The 19695-nt window shown below is 38.0% G+C and overlaps 1 protein-coding gene across 1 annotated transcript; it reads left to right on the plus strand.

The window, feature by feature from the left end:
- The first annotated feature begins 196 nt into the window (after nt 1-196).
- Nucleotides 197-18823, plus strand: LOC101561812 (antigen WC1.1-like). Its single transcript, XM_023708578.1, has 11 exons — nt 197-401; nt 490-810; nt 3002-3094; nt 3168-3482; nt 4559-4873; nt 16435-16476; nt 16565-16879; nt 17126-17158; nt 17510-17647; nt 18034-18126; nt 18693-18823. The coding sequence occupies exons 3-11, from the start codon at nt 3076-3078 to the stop codon at nt 18821-18823; spliced, it is 1401 nt and encodes a 466-aa protein (XP_023564346.1). The 5' UTR covers nt 197-401; nt 490-810; nt 3002-3075.
- Nucleotides 18824-19695: the final 872 nt, after the last annotated feature.

Raw genomic sequence — 19695 nt, forward strand, 5'->3', positions numbered from 1 at the left:
GGGGGAAAACAAAGAAAAGCTTTCATATTATGGTCTCTGATGTGTTAGATCCTATTTACAAATCGACACTCATTTGCTTGTTTTCCCCACAGGATTTGTGTGCCTGGCTGGAGGAGGAAGACCCTGCTCAGGATGAGTGGAAGTGAATCCTCGAGGAAACTGGATTCCATTATCTGATGGGAACTTCACATTTGCCACTGCCCAAGTCATCTGTGCAGAACTGGAGTGTGGCAAAGCAGTGTCTGTTATGCGGAAAGTGCCTTTTAAAGAGATCATCCCACAGGTGTGGGCTGAAGAGTTTCAATGTGAGGGACAGGAGCCTGAGCTCTGGTTCTGCCCTAGGGCACCCTGTCCTGGAGGTAGCTGCCAGAACAATGGAGCTGTTGAAATTGTTTGTTCAGGTGAGATTCACAGCTAGTGTTTAGCCTCTCTGGAAGGCCTGTAGCTAAGAAGAAAGAGATGTTGCTGAAACCTGTTTTCTCCTTCCAGAGTTCAGCGAAGTCCGGCTCAGGAAGAACAGCACCTCCCACTGTGAGGGTCAGGTGGAGGTGAACACCTCTATGGGATGGAGAATGCTCTGTGCCTCCCAGTGGAGTATGGTCAATGCCCATGTTGTATGTCGCCAGTTGAGCTGTGGAGTCGCTATCTCCACCTCAAAAAGAGGAGCATACTTTGTGGATGGTGGTGGTGAGGTTCAGAAAGTCCGATTTTACTGCTCGGGGTCCGAGTCCTTCCTATGGAGTTGTCCTGTAATTGCCCTGGGTGTTCCTCCCTGTGCCCATGGGAACACAGTCTCTGTGGTCTGCTAAGGTAAGAGAGCAGTCTAGGTGACTGAGTTTCTGGATGCTCCTGGAGTGACAGGTCGCATCGTACAGTACAGAGAACTGATTTCAAGTTGAAATGTTCTGTAGTGAATGATAGCTCTGTACACTGAACAGTCCTCTTTCAGTCCAGATAAAGGAGTACTAACAGAAATATTTTTAAAGACATTGTTACCAGACATAGGCATGCCAGACTGATTAAGCATTTAAACATTAACTCTTACTTTCACTAAACTTTAATCTTTTCATCTTTTAGCTGTTGAATTATCATTTCATGATTCCTTATTCTTTTCAAGAGCTCTCTCCTTTCCTAGTCACTAGCTGCAATGATATCTTCATGGTCTGAAATTCTGTCTTTAGTTTCATTTAAACAGTTTTGCCAGCTTTCAGTGGCATTTTTATGCTACCCCCATATCTTCCTTGAATTTATTTCATGCATTCTATTTCTTTCCTATATTTCTTTTTCCCCCTGTATTTTAGGAAAGGGTTTACAGGGTGTTCTGTGTCCCACTAGTAGATTGAACTTGCAGTGATACTCCGGTTAACAGCCTCCCAAGTGCTGGGATTACAGGTGTGCACCACACCCAGTCTCAATTGTTGTCTCAGTGCACCCTGGGTTGGGGCTGGCACAGCAGGCCCAGGGATCAGACTCCCAGCCCCTGCACCTGGTTCCAACCACTTTAATCCACTGAGCTATTTGGATGGCCATTTCCTATATTTCTTGTTTATGTTTTCCATCATTTTTCTGTTCATCTCTATTTTTTTATCAGTGTTTTCTTTAGATACATTCAATAATTCTTTCATGATAATTATCATTTATCTTTTACCTGAGAGATTACCTCTGATCTGATTTCTGCTATATACCTGGGGAGAGTTGTTTCTTTACTTCAGTTACAATGATTTCACAGATTTCAGGTGTCTGACTTTCAATTACCTCTACACTGATATCTACTGTATTTGTTCTGGGTGGGCTGGGGGCATCAGATTGCATTTTGTTTCTTAACCTTGTCATTTTCTACTTCATAAAGAACATTTTATTTTTATTTCTGTGCTTTTTTGTGAAATTTTATAGTAGGTAGCTCAGTCACTGCAATCAGAACCTCTCTGTAGAATCTGTTCTTCAGTAATCTCTCTTTTGTGTCAAGTGTCAGGGATTCTTGGTTTGTGTCCGTCCTAAGATCTTGCCTTTTCTATTTTTTATATTTTTTACATATTTAGTACAGAGTGCACAGGCTCTAAATACACAGATTGGACTTGTAGTGATCCTTCTGTTTTCAGCCTCTCAAGCACTGGGATTACAGGCATGTGCCACCATGCCCAGTCTCATTTTCAGTCTCAGTGCACCCTGTGGGTGGGGCTGGCACTGCATGCTGGGGATGGAACCCAGGTCCCTGTGTTTGTCTAAGCAGGTACTTTAATCTGCTGAACTCTCTGTCTGGCTCTTGCTTTCTCTATTGATTGAGAGTGGAATGTTAGTTTCTGTTTGGGACTGTCTTTTGTCTTCACTATTAGGCTTTTGTGAGGCTACTACTCTAGAACTTCCTCATATTACTACCTGTGAGAGAACATGTGTTTAAGCCAGATATGGTATCCTAGTTACAGTAGTAAAGTTAATACTAATTACAATGAGAAATTAATTAATTAATTAATTAATCGCACTGGGGATTGGACTCAGAACTTTGCACTTGCCAGATAAGCGCTTATTCTGCTGCTTAGGTAAGCTTAGGAAAGCATGCAGGGACCATGGTTTTATCCCTGGCATTACATGCCATGCCAGCCCTGCCTCCAGGGTGAGCTGAGCTGGCCAAAACAAAATATCATCTTTTAAATTTTTTCATGGATTTTTTTGGTAATTAATTTGAGATATACAAAATATGGGAATAATTTAAAATCATTTTTGAATATTTGTCCACATTTCCCAATGTTAGCATGTTGCACATTTTCTGCCTTACTTCTGCAAATAATAAAACATTTCTGAGTGAATAGTAAAAACAGGTGGGTGATACGACCATTCAACCTTAAAAGAGAAAAGCTAGGCATAGACAAAGAAATTTTCATGTAGAAAATGAGCTCTGAAGGCAGGTAATTATTTCTTCTGTATCACAGATGCCATTCAACATGCCAGAACTATACCATCATTAATGCAACTCAGTTTCCTGTCCCTCCCACTCTCTCTGCAGGGAGTCAGACCCAGCTGCTGCCCCAAAGCAATGACTCCCAGTCTGACCCAGCAAGCCCTGCAGCCTCAGAGGGCATGGATGCCAAATCATCAGGTGAGGATATCCCCAGGACACAAACTGCTCCTTCCAATGTTATCACCATTGAGCTGACTCTGTTTCTCCTCAGATATCAGACAGCTGCGCCTCATGGATGGGGACAGTCACTGTTCAGGGAGAGTGGAAGTCCTGCATCAGGGCTCCTGGGGCACCATCTGCGATGACAACTGGGACCTGAGAGATGCCCACGTGGTGTGCAGACAGCTGGGCTGTGGAGTGGCCCTCAATGCCACGGTGTCTTCTCACTTTGGACAGGGATCAGGGGACATCTGGCTGGATGAGTTGAACTGCACAGGAGAGGAGACTCATGTGTGGAAGTGCTCTTCCCAGAGCTGGGGGCAGCATGACTGCTGGCACAAAGAGGATGCAGGGATCATCTGTTCAGGTCTGTGCTCACACAGCCCAGGCTTGAATGGAGAGAGAAGATCTCCAGGATGGTATCTGAGTCCTAGAGTTAGGTTAGAAGAGTTGACTAAGGGTCTAAAAGAGAAGAGGATCATTCCCACAGCTTGTTTTTCTAGGAAAGGAGAAGGTGACATGCTCTCACTTCCTCCTGCATCAACTGAAGGTCATTCTTTCCTTTTCAGCTGTCTCAGCATCTCTCAACACTGCCATTTCTACAGTGTCCATTTAACAGAAGACTCATCATTCCATTACCCATGGGTTCAAATCTTGGAGTGGAACATTCTTTTTTCCTGTTCTTACTATAATAACACATATCAGTGGCTTCAAACAACAGAACCAATTATCTGATAGTCCTGTAGATACAGTCTTGTATTAGGTGGGATTAATAGCAAGATGTCTGTAGGACTACATTTCTTGAGACTCTAGGAAAGATGGTTTCCTCTCTTTTCCAGACTCTAGAACAAACTCTTTTTCTGGTTCCTGCTTCTCTCATTCTTCTAATAAAATACATTGAAAATGGGGAAACATATCCATGATCACATCTTCTGACCAGTCCGGAAAGGTGACCTACTTTTAGAATGCAGTTCTTGGGGTACACCTGGCTAATTCTCGGAAACGCAACATAATCTTATGAAAAGATCTTTATTTTAACCCTGATTTAAATGCCTCTTTGTCATATGAGGCAAAATATTGATAGGCACAAGGATCAGAATGTGGGCACATTCAGAGCTCTACCATTCTAACTTCCTCAGTGGCCATCTGCATCCATTTTTACAGGGTCTATGAGATGTTCATTCAGTAAATATGACTCAGGTTTCTTCTCTTCAGACACCTAGTTCAGATACATACTTGTGTCTATGCCATCACTGTGGCAGAAAACGAAAGATTGGTTCAAGTTTACAAATCAAGTATCAAAGATGGAAGCTTCAGTCTTCCCACATAGTGGAAGCTTTTTCAATAGAATACCAATGAACATTCACCACTTAGTTTAAAGAAAAAACAGAGCACTAAGTGTTGGCTTCTCACTGTGTCCTGCTCCCTTCCTTCTTGTTTCAGAGTTCCTGGCCCTCAGAGTGGTGAGTGAGGACCAGCAGTGTGCTGGGTGGTTGGAGGTTTTCTACAATGGGACCTGGGGCAGTGTCTGCCGCAGCCCCATGGAAGACATGACCTTGTCAGTGATCTGCAGACAACTTGGTTGTGGGGACAGTGGAACACTCAATACTTCTGTACCTGCCAGGGAAGGTTCTAGACCTCACTGGGTGGATGGAATACAGTGTCAGAAGACTGATGTTTCTCTCTGGCAGTGTCCTTCTGACCCTTGGAACTTCAGATCTTGCCTTCCAAAGGACGAAGCTTATATGACATGTGCAGGTGATCTACTACTTCCTTGTGTCCATCTCTATCCTTCTGTCAGTCCAGAGGGTGAAAAGTCACACTTCAGTTACATAAATCACTTTAAATCTGCTATCATTCTGTTGGCTTTTTATCCTTGCAATACACTGCCATCCAGTAATGGTGTTTATTTAATTCAAATGAGTAAGCTAAGGCTAGAAAAAATTAAATACAAGTTCAAAACCTTATATTACATTATGATCAGATTGGGCAGTGTAAGTCTACTTGATCCATCCTTTTAAAAATTAAATTTACTTTTCTTAAAATGAATACGAAATACTTAAAAAGCACTAGAACTGATACAAAATTTCACGAATCAAAGTAATAATTAAACAATGATTGCTGTATTGAATGACACTATCTTCAAATTACTTGTTTAGGTTACCAGATATAAATTTTGCAAAATTAGTTAATAAAAAACAAAACAAAATAAAAAAACTGAGAAAACAAAAAAGAAAGTAGTGAAAAAAATATATTACAAATAGGCAGGATAATTTGGATAATTGTACTGCTGATTTCTGTTGGCGTTTTAAAAGATGCAGTGATCAAAAAACAAAAAACAAAAAAATAAAAGATGCAGTGAATCTGCAATTTTTTTCTTCTTATTTGTTTTTGTTTTTTACTTTGATCCATATTTTAAAGTTGTGTTTATTTATTTTAAAATACATCTGCAGAATTGAAACACCTCCTGAGATAAATATTTTGAAGAATGAAATTCAGAACCTTGTAAAAATAAGTTAATTTCAGGCTAGACCACAGAATGAAATATAGTCACTTTTACGGTGTTTACTCTGAAGTGCAGACAATGTATACTAGGCCAAAATTTGAAAGTTAAGAATGGAAACTGCTATACATGCACGCATGGCAATGGATAATGGAATGAAAATTCATGCTTAGGTTGAACACTGAAGGTTTCATTCAGGGAAGAAAGTAGAGATCACTTGGTCAGTGTAAATACTGATGAGAGGACATTATGTCTCTAATATACTAAAAGAAATCCTTCAAAGCCAGAGCAGAAGGAACAGGCCAGAGTCACATAAGGTTATCTAAAAGGGTGGCCACACAGGGTAGAATCTTTTAAACAAAGACCCAATAACAATAACATTACTGGTGCAGAGACGTTTATTTGTTTATGATGTTTTCCACTTCATAACCAGAAAGGGTAGAAAAGTTGGGGAACTGGTTTCCCCACATTTTCATATTGAGTTTATCTTAGGAGTACCAAACTTCTGGGTTGCAACTTCATCTCATTTTAATATTCTAAGCTAATAGTCCCCCTCACACAACATATTCTATGGTGCCTTGCCTGAATTTCAAGCCTTTCATATTACAATTTTTTTATACATGAAATATTCCCATAATGCCATGTTCTGCTGAATCTGTTCTCTGAAAACATGAGACCTCAATCAATTACATACAAATGAGTCAACATCTTGGCTTTTGAATACATTGAATTTGTCATTTCTTAATTACCTATCTTCTATTCCATCTCAATCTATGTCTACATAATTGACCAACAGTAGATGGGGCGCTTTTGAGATCTTGCTCTGTACTTTATTTCTTATTCTACTTATAACACAACTTCTTAATCTTTACCTTATCTTTGTCCTGACCAATATTCTGTTGTTCACATTTTTTCAGGTTTGTACATAATGCTCTAAATCTTATTAGAGAAGATAGTTAGACACTTAGAATCCTATTCCTAATGGAGAATAAATACAAATCACTTCCCTTGTCTTGTCTAGTGAAATATAGAAAGAATTAAAATCATCTACCTAGCATTTCCTTGCCTGTAGTAGATGTGAAAGGACTAGTAAATAATGCCTAACTGTTGCATAATTATTTTTGAATAATGTCTAAGTTGATTGCAATAATTTTTTATTCATGGGTTCAGACTTGTTCATTCCACACTGTCTCCAATTTCTAGCATGATTCTCTGACTTGCACACTTGAAAGAAGCGTGATAGTTTACATTAGATTCTCTGCTTTGTAAACCCAGTTCTTTTAAACAAAGCATCCACTCATAAACGGTGCTTTTGATTCAAACTTATTGGGAGAATAAAATTTTCAACTGCAAACTTTCTCTTCTGACAAATTTAAAAATTTGCGTCTTCTGCCCATTGCCTTCCATCAGCAATCAACTACTTGAATTTTTTTTAATCTCTGTTTAATGTTACTCTACCTTATTGAATACTGTTCTCATATGTTCTTAATGAACTTCTACTTGTTTGCTCAAGTTTTAAATTTAGACATTCTCTGGTATGAGCCTCATACTCTGCTGTTCCATAGCAACACTCTTTTCTTATAAGATCTTGCTGAGATGCACAGGCTTAATGATTACCATCACAGTGAAACCTCTTAGATACAAACCTCCAAAGCCCAACTCTGTCCTGGATTCCAAACTTATGCACTTCACTGCAAATTTCTATCTTCACTTAAGTATCTAATGGGCATGTAAAATTTACTCTTCAATATACAATGCTTAATTCCACACATACAACCTCTGCTTCTAACTTCCTTTAAGCTATAGTCCCATTTAAGCTAATGCCATTTTTCTTCCGCAGTACTTAGGCTCAGTCCTTCTTGACTCTTTTTTTTCTGTCTCCCTCCAATTTCCAAGTTAATTGTGTTTCCTTTTTTTCTATAATTTTATTGAGAAACAAATACAAATGAGACAGGTTCAAACCAAATTCGTAGTACAGTTTCAGTAATTAACACATTGCATACATTCTTCCCAGTGGTTAACTGCTGTACAAGATGAGGACTTGATATCCTATTTAAAAACACCATTAGAACAAATCCCTCTATTCATTAAGAGAATGAAATTATATATGTATCCTAACCACTTTGAATACACAGATAAAAAAATGGACATTCATCTGTATCCCATTTTTCGTTAAATTCCATCATTTAAATATTATAGGTGTATAAACTCAGCAAAATATTCTGAGTTCAGAGTTCCAAAATAGTACTGCGTCTTCTGCTTCACTGACAATGTCAGAAATTGTTCACCTGAGTCCCCTACAGCTCAACATAACAGCATGGCCTTACTTCCTATATTTCATTTTTATACTTTTCTGCAGCTTGGTTAAGACCAAGGTAAAGCAGGACCCATGCAACAAGAGTTATAGCTTTTGGGTCAGAGAAGGTCAGTGAAAACCCCTCAGGATTTATCCTCAGATCCTATACCTCAGATTATAGAACCTTTGTCAGTGTTAGCCATGTGGATGAGTCACAGCAATTGCGTGGCCAATGTGCTTTCTCTGAAAGCCTGAGAGAATGTTTTCTTTCCATGTGACTCTCCTTAGGCACACTCTACATCATTTATCACTTTCCTCTTTGTCCCCATAATCTCCTTGATCAGAAAATTTGGGACACTACCGAGTTACATGATGTTACAGTAAAGTTTCATGTCCTGAGTCTTAAGTGACATTGGGAGGCTAGGGCCAAAATTTTGGCTTACCTTACATCTCTCTGTTTTCTCTAATTTTGGTCTGCAAACTTCAGTTGTTAACCATCCAGCAGACAAGCTCATTGTTATTATCATACAACCTAGGCTGTTAAGCTTAAACCCACTATCTGTCCAAATATCAAACATCTTACGAATAACATGGAATAGGTATTTTTCAGCAAGTACTGATATGTAGAAATGTAAGTCCCTATAGAATATGATGAAAAGACATTTAAAAATTAGAATATATTTTTAAAAATAGGCATTAAGAATTATAAACTTCTTGTGTTTACACATAAATCAAAAAATATAACCATATACAATCTTGAAGCAGGACAGTCCCACAATATTCCTTTTCCAATCTCTTAACTTCATTCACCACCCCCTTCTTTTTGAACAATCATCTACCTGAGAGACAGAACAACAGCAACTGGCATATTATGACAAGCAGCCCATATTCAAAAGACGAGAATGACAGGCACTCCAAGCATGAAAGTATTATTACAGATGACCATCTTCATTGCAGTTGCTTAGTTCACAGGTGTCAAAATATATAGTTAGTCAGAGTGAGAATCTTTCCAATTAGCTGCTAGATTCAAAAATCTGGATATACTCAGGATCATTGCCTTGCCCATCTTCTACGTATAACTATATGGCTTGATGTTGTCATGATTCTTAGCTTTTCTCCTTTCCTTCTCTTGATTACTTAGTCCTCAAGATCCTGCTTTCCTTTTACTTGTACTATACATTTCTATTTGTATTTCTTCTTTTGAGTTCTTATGCTAGGGAAACTATAAAATATTTATGCATGTGTGTCTGGTTTGTTTCACTTATGAGTATATGTTCAAGTGGCAACCACTTCAATAAAAAGGCTATGAGTTTAACATTATTTATCGCTGAGTAATACACCATTGTGCAAAAATACCACATCTTTTTCAACCATTCCTCAGGTGATGGGCATCTTGGTTGTTTCCAAGATTTGACTATCACACACTGTGCTGCTATAAACATAGGCACACATATATCTCTACGATATGATGTTTGCAGATCCTCTGGGAAAATTTCCAGTATAGGAATAGCTGGTTTAAATGGGATTTCCTGTCCAAATTTTCTAAGCAATTTCCATAGTGATTTCCATAACTGTTGCACCAGTTTACATTCCCACGAGCACTGGAGAAGGGTTCCTTTTTCCCCACAGCCTCTCCAACATTTGTTGTTGGTTGATTTGTTTATGATAGCCATTCTTTCTGGGGTGAGATATTATCTCAAAGTTTTTTTAAATTTGCATTTCGTGAATGGCCATTGATGTGGAGCAATTTTTCATATATTTATTTGCTTCTTTAATTTCTTCCTCTGAGAAGTGTGTGTTCATCTCAGATGCCTATTTCTGCATTGGGTCTTTAAATTTTGGGGCCATATTATTTTTTAAATCTTTATAAATTCTAGAGAGCAGACGTTTGTCTGAGTAATTATCTGTCATGATTTTTTCCAAATTTGTGGGTTGCCTTTAAACTCTGCTGGTAATTTATTTTGACGAGAAAAATCTTCTCAGTAAGAGCAGGTCCCAGTTGTTAATTTTTTCAACTGTTTCCCATTCAATTTGATTTCTGTTCATGACGTCTTTGCCTACCCCTATGTCTTCGAGAGTTCCTCCTTCTTTCTCTTCCAGGAGATTTAGTGTCTCTGCTTTAAGGTTTAGAACTTGAATCCATTTTGACTTTAGTTTAGTGCACAGTGATAGACCCGGGTCAAGTTTGAGTTTTCGGCATGTAGAGAGCCAGAAGTGCTTTAATCATATCCCATAATTTATGATAAGTTGTGATTCAATTTTCATTGAATTGTAGATATTGTTGAATTTCATGTTTAATTTCATCTGTGACCCATTGTTTGCTGAGTAGGGTGTCATTTAATTTCCATGTATTTAAGGGTTTTTTCTGGTTTCTTTTGTCATTTATTTCTAGTTCCATTGCACTTTGGTCAGATAATGTGCATGGGATAATTTCTGTTTTCTTGCATATACTTAAGCATTACCTATGGATCAATATGTGGTCTATTTTAGAAAATGACCTTGTACAGCTGAGTAAAAGTTTTATTCAGTGGTATTTGAATGGAAAACTTTATATATGTCTACCACATTCTTTTCTTTCAAGCTCTGGTTCAGTTCTGTTATTTCTAGTGCTAAGTTCTTGTCTGTTTGATCTATCTTGTGTGGATAAGGGGGTTTTAATGCCTCCTGTTAAGATTGTGGTATTGGATATTAGTTTATTCATGTCCATTAAGATTTGCTTTATATTATTGGGTGCTTCTGTGTTTGGTGCATACATATTTATGATTGTTACCACTTCTTCTCGAATATTTCCCTTAACCAGTATATAGTGGTCTTTTTTATTTCACTTTATCATTGTTGGTTTGAAGTTGAGACTGTCTGAGAATAAGATTGCTACCCCTGCTTTTTTCTGAGATTCTGGGACAGGTAGTATTGTGTTCTATCCTTTGACTTTCAGTCTATGAATGTCTTTATTAGTTAAATATGTTTCTTGTGTACAGCATATTGTTGTATTTTATTTCCTAATCCACTGTGTCAGTCTATTTCTCTTAATTGGTGAATTGAGTCCATTTACATTGATGGTTAGAATTGGGATGTATTGACTTATGGTTGCCATGTTATTTATGTGTGTCGTTTACTCCTTTTTCTCCTGTGTTTAATTGCTTGCCCTATTTAGTTGGTTGCTTCTGATCTCATTCGTGGGGTTCTGATCATTTTGGTTCCTCTCTAGAACATCTTTCAGTAGCCTGTGTAGGGTTGCCTTTGTCATCACGAAATTTTTTAGCTGTTCTTTTTCATGAAACTATTTCTCTTCTCCATCAAATTTGAAAAAGAGTTTATGATGGTATAGTAGCCTAGGCTGGAATTTTTTTCATAGAGGACATGAAGTACTCTGGTCCCAGCTCTTCTTCCCTTCATGGTTTGTGAAGAGAAGTAGGCTGTAATTCTGATCGGTTTTCTTTGAATGTGATTTAATTCTTTTCTCTAGCAGCTCTCAGTATACTATTCTTGTGCTGAATTTCTGGGATCTTTACTATTATATGTCTCGGTGTGGTTTTAATTGGGTTGAGGTTACTTTGCATTTTGTATGCTTCATTTACCTGAATATAAGATTGTTTCATCATATTTGAGAAGTTTTCTGCTATTGCATCTGCCCATATTTTTTTAATGTCATTTGTATTGACTCCTTTTTTCTCATTGATGCCTATTAGTCTCAAATTTTTCATCTTTGCATCATTTTTCAGGTGATAGATTATTTTTTCCTGCATCCTAGTTGTTTTTAAGAGATTCTTTATCTTTTCACTAGGTGCACCAGCGCCTTCAAGATCTGAAACTCTTTCTTCACTTTCACTTAAACAGTTTTGTAAGCTTGTGATTGAGATTTTAATTTCCTCTATATCTTTTTGACTCTGCTTCATGTGATCTATTTCTTTCCTGTATTGCTCATTCATAGAATCCGTCATTTTTGTAATGTTCTCTATTTTTTTTTATCAATGTCTTCTTTAGCAGCAGTTATAAATTCTTTTACTGCAGTGTTTTTTTTTCAGATTGGGTTTCCTCCTTATGTTTCTGTATTTGATTCTTTACTTCAGATGGTATGAGTTCTGAGAATTCATTTTTATTTCAGAAAATAATTCTGCTTTGAGTTCCTCTATAACTTTCTGCTGTTGCTTTTTTACTATCGATGGTATTAATTCGTACATTTGAGCTGAGGTAGTAGACAAGAATTCCATTTTGAATTCCTCTATGACTTTCTCCTGTTGCTTTTTTACTATGGACACTATTTATTCATACATTTTGCTGAGCTAGTGTCCTCTGCACTTGATCTGGGTGACCATTGGTTTTCCTCCATATGTTTCTGCATTTGATTCTCTACTGCAGATTTTATTAACTCAGTTATTTCTTTTTTCATTTCCAATCTGAGTTCCTCTATAACTTTCTGCATCTCTTTCTTTATTTCAGAAGCTGTTGATTCATTGCTTTCAGCTGTGTGATCCCCAATTTGTTCTGTGTTAGTGGCTTCTGCACTTTTTATCGGTGGGCTTGGGGTCTGAGATTGCATTTTCCTTCTTCTCATTGTCATTTTGTGTAGCACTCCCTTCTGAACTTTGTTGTAGATCTTTGTTGCATTTATAGCCTTAGCACCTACTGAAGTTCAGTTGTAGATCTACAATGTTTGGATTTATCCAGATGTTCCTGGCTTGGTTCTCACTGCTGTGTTTAGTTCCTTCCTGTTGTTGTGCTTGGGGATTAACTTGTTGTGCCCCTCCGACAAGGTGTTCTGCTCCTGGACTAGCTGGGTGTTTCTGTCCCATACACTCTCTGCAGGGATTGCAGCTGAAGGGTTTCACCACAGGCCTGTATGCCAGGCCCCTGAGCTGAGTCTGGAGGGGACAAGGTGGAGTAGGGGTGAGAGTCAGCTCTCCCAAACACTCACTAGACCTGGACTAGGACTGGATGTGGGGGTTCCGAGAACATGATAGAAATTCCTACTTTGTGGGCTATTTGTAGGGAGGTACTATGGAGTGAAAAGAATCATCCCAAGAGGGTGAAAGAGGTTCTCACCTATGCTGCGCCTGGGCTGGAACCAGTAGGTCCTGCCAGCACAATGTAGCTGGAAACCCTCCCACACACTTACTGGGACTGGGCTAGGACTGAGTCTCGGGGTTCCTGGAAAGAGGCAGAAATTCCTACTCGGAAGGTGGGGTGGGGGAGGTGCTTCAGAATGGTGGGTGGAGTCCCAATGGAGTGGAATATGTTTTCATCCACACTGCTCCTGGGCTGGGATGAGTAGGTCCCACCTGAGCAGGGTAGCTGGAAGCTCTCCCACACACTCAACATGCCTGGGCTAGGACTGTAATTGTATTTCCTTTCTCAGAATATATCTCCTAACTCACTGGCACTTCATCACGTATTGTTAGCATGTAAGACCTCTTGTTTGTTTCAGCAGAATTCATTGGTCACCTTTTCAGTGCTCTTTTTCTTTTATAATATCTTCTTTATTTAATGCTAGAAATATATTCTGTTCTATTACAAGTTGTTGTATTGATGTATGAGAGTTTGACCTACATTTACAAGTGACATTGGTGCATATCCCTGTATATTTTGGGAACAAAAATAGCTAGGAAATATGTTACAGGATTCTGTAATTAGCCAAATTAGCAGAACCGTGAAGAGATGTGTAGCCAGCTTGTTGTTTTGAGACTGCATAGGTCTTTACATCAATGAGGGAGGAGAATCTGAATTGCTCCAGGGGACTGTAGTCTCATTGATGAGTGGAATTCACAAGACCGGTATACTCAGAAGGTCTGAGCATAAATAACATAAATAGGCCTCACCCAAAATGAGGTCTCAATTAATGTTTGCTACTGTCTGGAAAATAGCACTGGAGGTACACAGGACATTTTAGATGCCAGCTTACATTCCCTTACAGTCTGCCCTTTTCTCTCTGCCCTCACCAACCACACTTGTGCTTGCTACATTTGCACATGTTTGATACCAAAAACATTGTGTTCTTCTCAGTAATTTGTTTTATGCTTAGTACATACATATTTACTTTTTATTTCACTGAAATTAGAGAAACATTATTTTTGTATACAAGGAAAACATAAAAATGAAAACAGACCAGTCATATCACATTAACACCACCCAGTCACACATTCCTGTGACATAGATAGTATTCATTAAATGATAAGGATCATTTACTAGATCCTCCATTTTTGTACAAAAATGTTCCAACCTATACATTGGCACTTAGCTCATGAACTTAGTTTTTTCTATGAACTTGGAAAAAAATGGCCACATTGTGTGTGTGTGTGTGTGTGTGTGTGTGTGTGTGTGTGTGTGAAAGATGGCCAAGGACATGTTTGTCATTCAATGCAGAGTTTGTAAACAAAAACAAAAATTTACTATACATTTCAGTTTGCAAATAAAATTATTTGCAAATCAAACGGTTCGCAAAGCAAAGTACCACTGTCTACCCATGAAAGGAACAGCTGTATGTTGCCTTTTTATTTATTTTTATAATATTGTGTTTATATCATATATATTTCTGAATTGGCTCTTGTCAATAAGCAAATATTTATAGTCCTTCAGATAGATGTGCATCATTGGAAAATCAACTGCATATGATTGCATTCATAATATATAAATACTATATTTTACATTTAGTTTTATTTATTTCCATTATTTTTCAATTTTTCTTGCTACAAACAATATTTTAATAAATACACGTGAACATGTGCCATTCATGCTGTTAATTTACCTTGTTGCCAATAATGATATTATTAGATCACAAAATGTATATATTGGAATAGAAATCGTTATACTGCTTTCTAGCACTGGTAATTTTCAATTGGTTTCTCATTTCATGACATAAAATATTTGATTTTTTGACAATTTGTCCATTAAGATCAAATACTTTGCGTTGCGACAGCCTGCACATTTCATTCTAAGATATTTGAAGTCTAAAATAAGTACAAGAGATCTTACTGGCTGACAGTTCCAACCTACTAATGCATCAAATTTTCAGAATTGAATAGTATTATAGTTTATTCTTTTTTTTCCATCCTTCTTTGGCATTTAAACATGATTCAACTTCTTTCAGCATTGTTTTCCTCTTAATTCTGTCCCTTTCCCTGCCCATCTTTCTGTCTGTCTTTGTTTCTGTCTCCTTTTCTCTCATCCATCATGAGGGCTTTTTTAATGTTTTGCTATCGGTGGCATCCAGGTGCAACTGGAAAGGATATGATGATAACTATTTCGAAGTCAGCTACTTTCTCTCTTTCTTGCCATCTTCTCTTCTCCTTTTCGCTTTGAAACACGGAGACTGAAGGGATATTCAGCTATAAGGCCATAGGTTGGTCATATATTTCTTATAACAAGAAACAATTCCTTGAGAGGTAGTGAAGTTAGCAGACCTGAGAGTGAACAAGCACCAACAGAGGTCCTTATCACTGGGAACAGAGATGTCTAGGAGACTTGATAGGATTATTTGGAAATATATACAAATTATGGTATTTTAGCACAAGTATTCCGTATGTGACTAATTTCTTTATACTGTTTTGCATTCACATATATATTTATGTGTGACAGTTTTCTGTTCTATTTTATGTTTGTGTCATCTCAGGTGTTATTTCAACTTGATGAATATACATTTTAATTTTGAGCAAATCTCTGTATCATAAAACTTAGCTATTACCTACTTACCTATCATTTCTTGACTCCCACTACTTCCTTGTTACAGAATAGAAATTATTCTGTTATTCCTAGTTCATAATTTTACATTAAAATCAAATGGAATAACAAATGCAAATGATTTTTTCATTATATGATAATACTTAATACTGCAAGTCATCAACGTTAATTTACATTTCCCTCATCCCACTTATAGGCAAGAACTTAACAGAATTATTTTCAGCAGATTTTATGCAATGGAAAATTATCAAGCCATTTCTCACAGCATTGGAAAAAGAGTGATAAAAACTTGGAGACTGATGCTAAGTATCACCCAGTGGAAAGAAAAGGTTCTCTAAAAGGAGAAATCTCATGTCCTAATAACAGTATGTGACACATTTCAAGGAATTTTAACAAATTTAAATGCAAAACAATGCAGTGAGAAATTTGTTACATATGTTTTGATTGTTGAACAAAAACAAAAGCATTTGTCAATGTTCTGGGAGTTGTTTGATCACACTACTACAGATTCCAGGTTTTTAACAACAGAAAATTAACGTTTTTATGAACATATACCAACTCCTCACAATAAATGTAATCATTATATACTGTAAACTTGCAGTAACAACAACAAAGAAATGTCACCACCAGAATTGAAACTTGGGTGTATGCTGAGCCTAACTCTCTGCATTTTCAGTGGAAATCACCCAGGTCTGCTAATGACAAATCAAAGCATATAGAACAATATCCAATATGGAGGTGATATTGGTCATGTTATGTGGCCTCCTCTCATCATCTAGCCTGAGCTCTTGAGCCTTGGGACCTATCCAGTCAACACTAACCCCAGCTTCTACACTCTTTCTGCAGGGCAAAGACCCAAGAGCTGTCCAGACTCTGAACTCTGCACAGGTACCTCAGTCACACTTTCTTCTTCATAATTCCCAGGATCTTCTTCCTACAAGAAACCCTGTAAGAGCAGGTCTTGCTGTGTTTGCAGAGAGAGAAAAGCTGTGGCTCAGGGGCGGAGACAATAAATGCTCAGGGAGAGTGGAAGTGTGGCACAAAGACTCCTGGGGCACAGTGTGTGATGACTCCTGGGGCCTGGCAGAGGCCGAGGTGGTGTGTCAGCAGCTGGGCTGTGGCCCTGCCCTGGATGCCCGGGGAAAGGCTGCATTTGGCCCAGGAAATGGAAACATCTGGCTGGATGAAGTGCAGTGCAAGGGACGGGAGTCCTCCTTATGGGCCTGTGCCAGGGCACCCTGGGGACACAGCGACTGCAAGCATGAGGAAGATGCGGGTGTGATGTGTTCAGGTGAGTAGTACAGTCAGGGGCATGGTCTGTGGGTGCAGAAGGTGTGTGTGTGTGTGTGTGTGTGTGTGTGTGTGTGTGTCCAAGAGCCTTTTCTGCACTGTTCCCTGCTCAGTTCTTTGGGTCTAGAGAGGCTTCACATTGAGCTCCTCACGTGTTGGAGAGAATCACGTGCAGTGATAGTAGTTTTGACCTGGTTGTTGTCATCAGCAAATTTCATTGACTCCAATTTTCTTCTCTTGTCTTCAGGTGAAAAAATGACCATTCTCTCCACTCCTTTAAGTAAGTGATTCTTCTGCTCCGCACCATATAATAGAGGAGATGAACAGTTATTCAGTGATCTGAAGTATGGAATCTAGTGTACTTCTTACAAAATTGCTGTAGAGTTGCTGAACAAGTGTAAGAAGTAGCAAAAGCATTTGTTAATTTGTAGAAGCAAAGGGCTCTTATGGTTCACCAGCATTGCTCTAAGGAAATCCTTTGGAATCAGATTGAAACAATAATTGTCACAAGTTAGTGTGGGATTTGGGATATGTGGCTGCAGGATGATCCACTGCTCTGGGGACTGAAAGAGCCTGAGATAATTCTTTCTTTTGCATTTTTCCCTTTCTTTAAAGTCATTTTTTCCCTCAGGCACCAGTTCAGTTCCAGCCCTTGTCCCTGGAAACTTCTCCTTATATAAGATCCTCTGCATCATTCTGGCAACTCTTCTTTTGCTGATCCTTATTATCTTGGGAACTCATCTGGGAAGATGGAGAGCAGGACATCAAGGTGGAGTTTAAATGTGAAGCTCATCTTGAAACTATGTAGGGAAAGACTGAACTAGTTATGATCTTTAAAAAGTAGGTATGACTAACTTCTACTGTTGGTTTCTGGGAAACTATCTTTTGAATTATAGATTTCAAGATTGAAAGACTTGGATAACTGGATTTGGATTTAATGAGGAAGCTCTCAAAAATGATACTGTGACTGAATAATGTCAGAAAAATTGTGTAGAACTCAGTTAAGGTCATAAGATCTACTTATGTCCCATTAGATCACAAAGTTAAGGAATGGATACTGGCTATCCAGAGGCATTTCCCCAAGTGAATGACTGGAAAACAGCATGATTGTCTGTGGTAAGACATATGCCTGTAAACTCATGTTGTTTTTTCTAGCCTTAACCACTGAAGATATTGTTGAAGAGGCCTTGTATGAAGAGATAGAGTACCTTGTGAAGGCAGGGAAGATAGATCTGCTGGACAAAGCAGGTGTGTTATGCACCCTCCTACCTGTTGATGAATTTGTCATCAGTGTGCATATCTTCAACAAGCACAGGTCTACTGCTAACCTTGCATGGTACATTAACTATCCTGCCATTACTATAGTATAATGCATGAGGTAATCAAATTATAAAGACAAAAATTTAATCTTGCTTCACAGCTTCAGCAATGTCAGTACATGGCCACATGACTTCATAGCTGTGGGACATATAGGGGAACAAATTTCTCACCTCATATCTTCCAAGAAGCAAAGAGGTCAAGGAAAGATCAAGGTTGAACATCCTGGTGAGGGTATTTCCCCAATGACCTAATATTTCCCAGCAACCTCACTTCATGTTTCTACCACATTCGTGTCGCACAAAACTGAGGACACAAATTTAAATACATAAGCCATTTGACAATATATGAAAACTAAATCACAGCACATGATCAGCCTCTTCCTAAGACAGGAACTCCGAGTAATTTATCTACAAGGATAAAGCCTCAGGATTTTCTCTGAACCATCCTACCATAATCCTCTGAAGTGTGTATGTAATTTTTTTTATTTGTATCAGGAACTGTGACTCAAGACTCAGATGATAAGCTGCCCTATTACACAAGAGACAGTGAGGAAGATGAAGATGATGAATCTGAATCAGGTAGCAGTGCTATGTACTCTATTGGCTGGTTGGCTGAGCAGGAGTAATCCTTTGGAGGAGAATGTTCTGCTATGGTTGCAAAGGAAAACATTGTTTCTCACTGATCCACATTTTATTTCCATCTTCTCAGTCTAAGACTTTAGGGAAAGAGATGGAGCAGTTAATTTTTATATCCACAACTTCTTATAGTGGGCCACAAGCACACCTAAGATGTATTGTTATATTTAAAAAAATATGTTTTAAAATTAAGTTTGAAAGAGAACCTCTCAAAAGGTTTGCAGGGAATGAATGACAGTAAGAATAATAGTTTTCAGATAGTGATGTTAAGCTCAAATGCCTAAGTTATAGGGTAATAACATCACTAAGATTCTAACTGACAGAAGATCTGCACACTGCTGTACATGGCTTCAGGGTAAATCCTGAGGGGATTTTGATGACATTGTAGGATACAAAAGTTATATTTTTTGTTATACAGGTCTTAATTTATCTTGGTCTTAACCATCCAGTAGAAAAGTGTAAAGACTAGGTATAAAAAGTAAAGCTATATTAATATGCTGCCATGTAAAAGGCTCAAGTCAACAACTTTTGACATTGCAATTCCTATGGATAACCCACTACTGTTATGGACAATTGGTCTATATTGTATTATATTGCTGAATTCACTCACCTACAATATTTAAATGGCAATGGAACACCAATTTCTGACAAAACTAAACGAAAAAGGGAGATATAAATGGAGCATTTTGTAATGGAAATATATATATAAGACTTGTTTTGAAATATATATATATGCAAAATAGGATAGATATGCAGCTACTTTCTTTTAGTTCAATAAGAAGAAAGATTTATACTAAAAGTGTTTAGATAAGATATCATGTCTGCATCTAGTACTCTGAATAACTACCAAAAGGATAACAAT

This window comes from Octodon degus, unplaced genomic scaffold, assembly GCF_000260255.1.
Source record: "Octodon degus isolate 3935 unplaced genomic scaffold, OctDeg1.0 scaffold00403, whole genome shotgun sequence".
NCBI lineage: Eukaryota > Metazoa > Chordata > Mammalia > Rodentia > Octodontidae > Octodon > Octodon degus.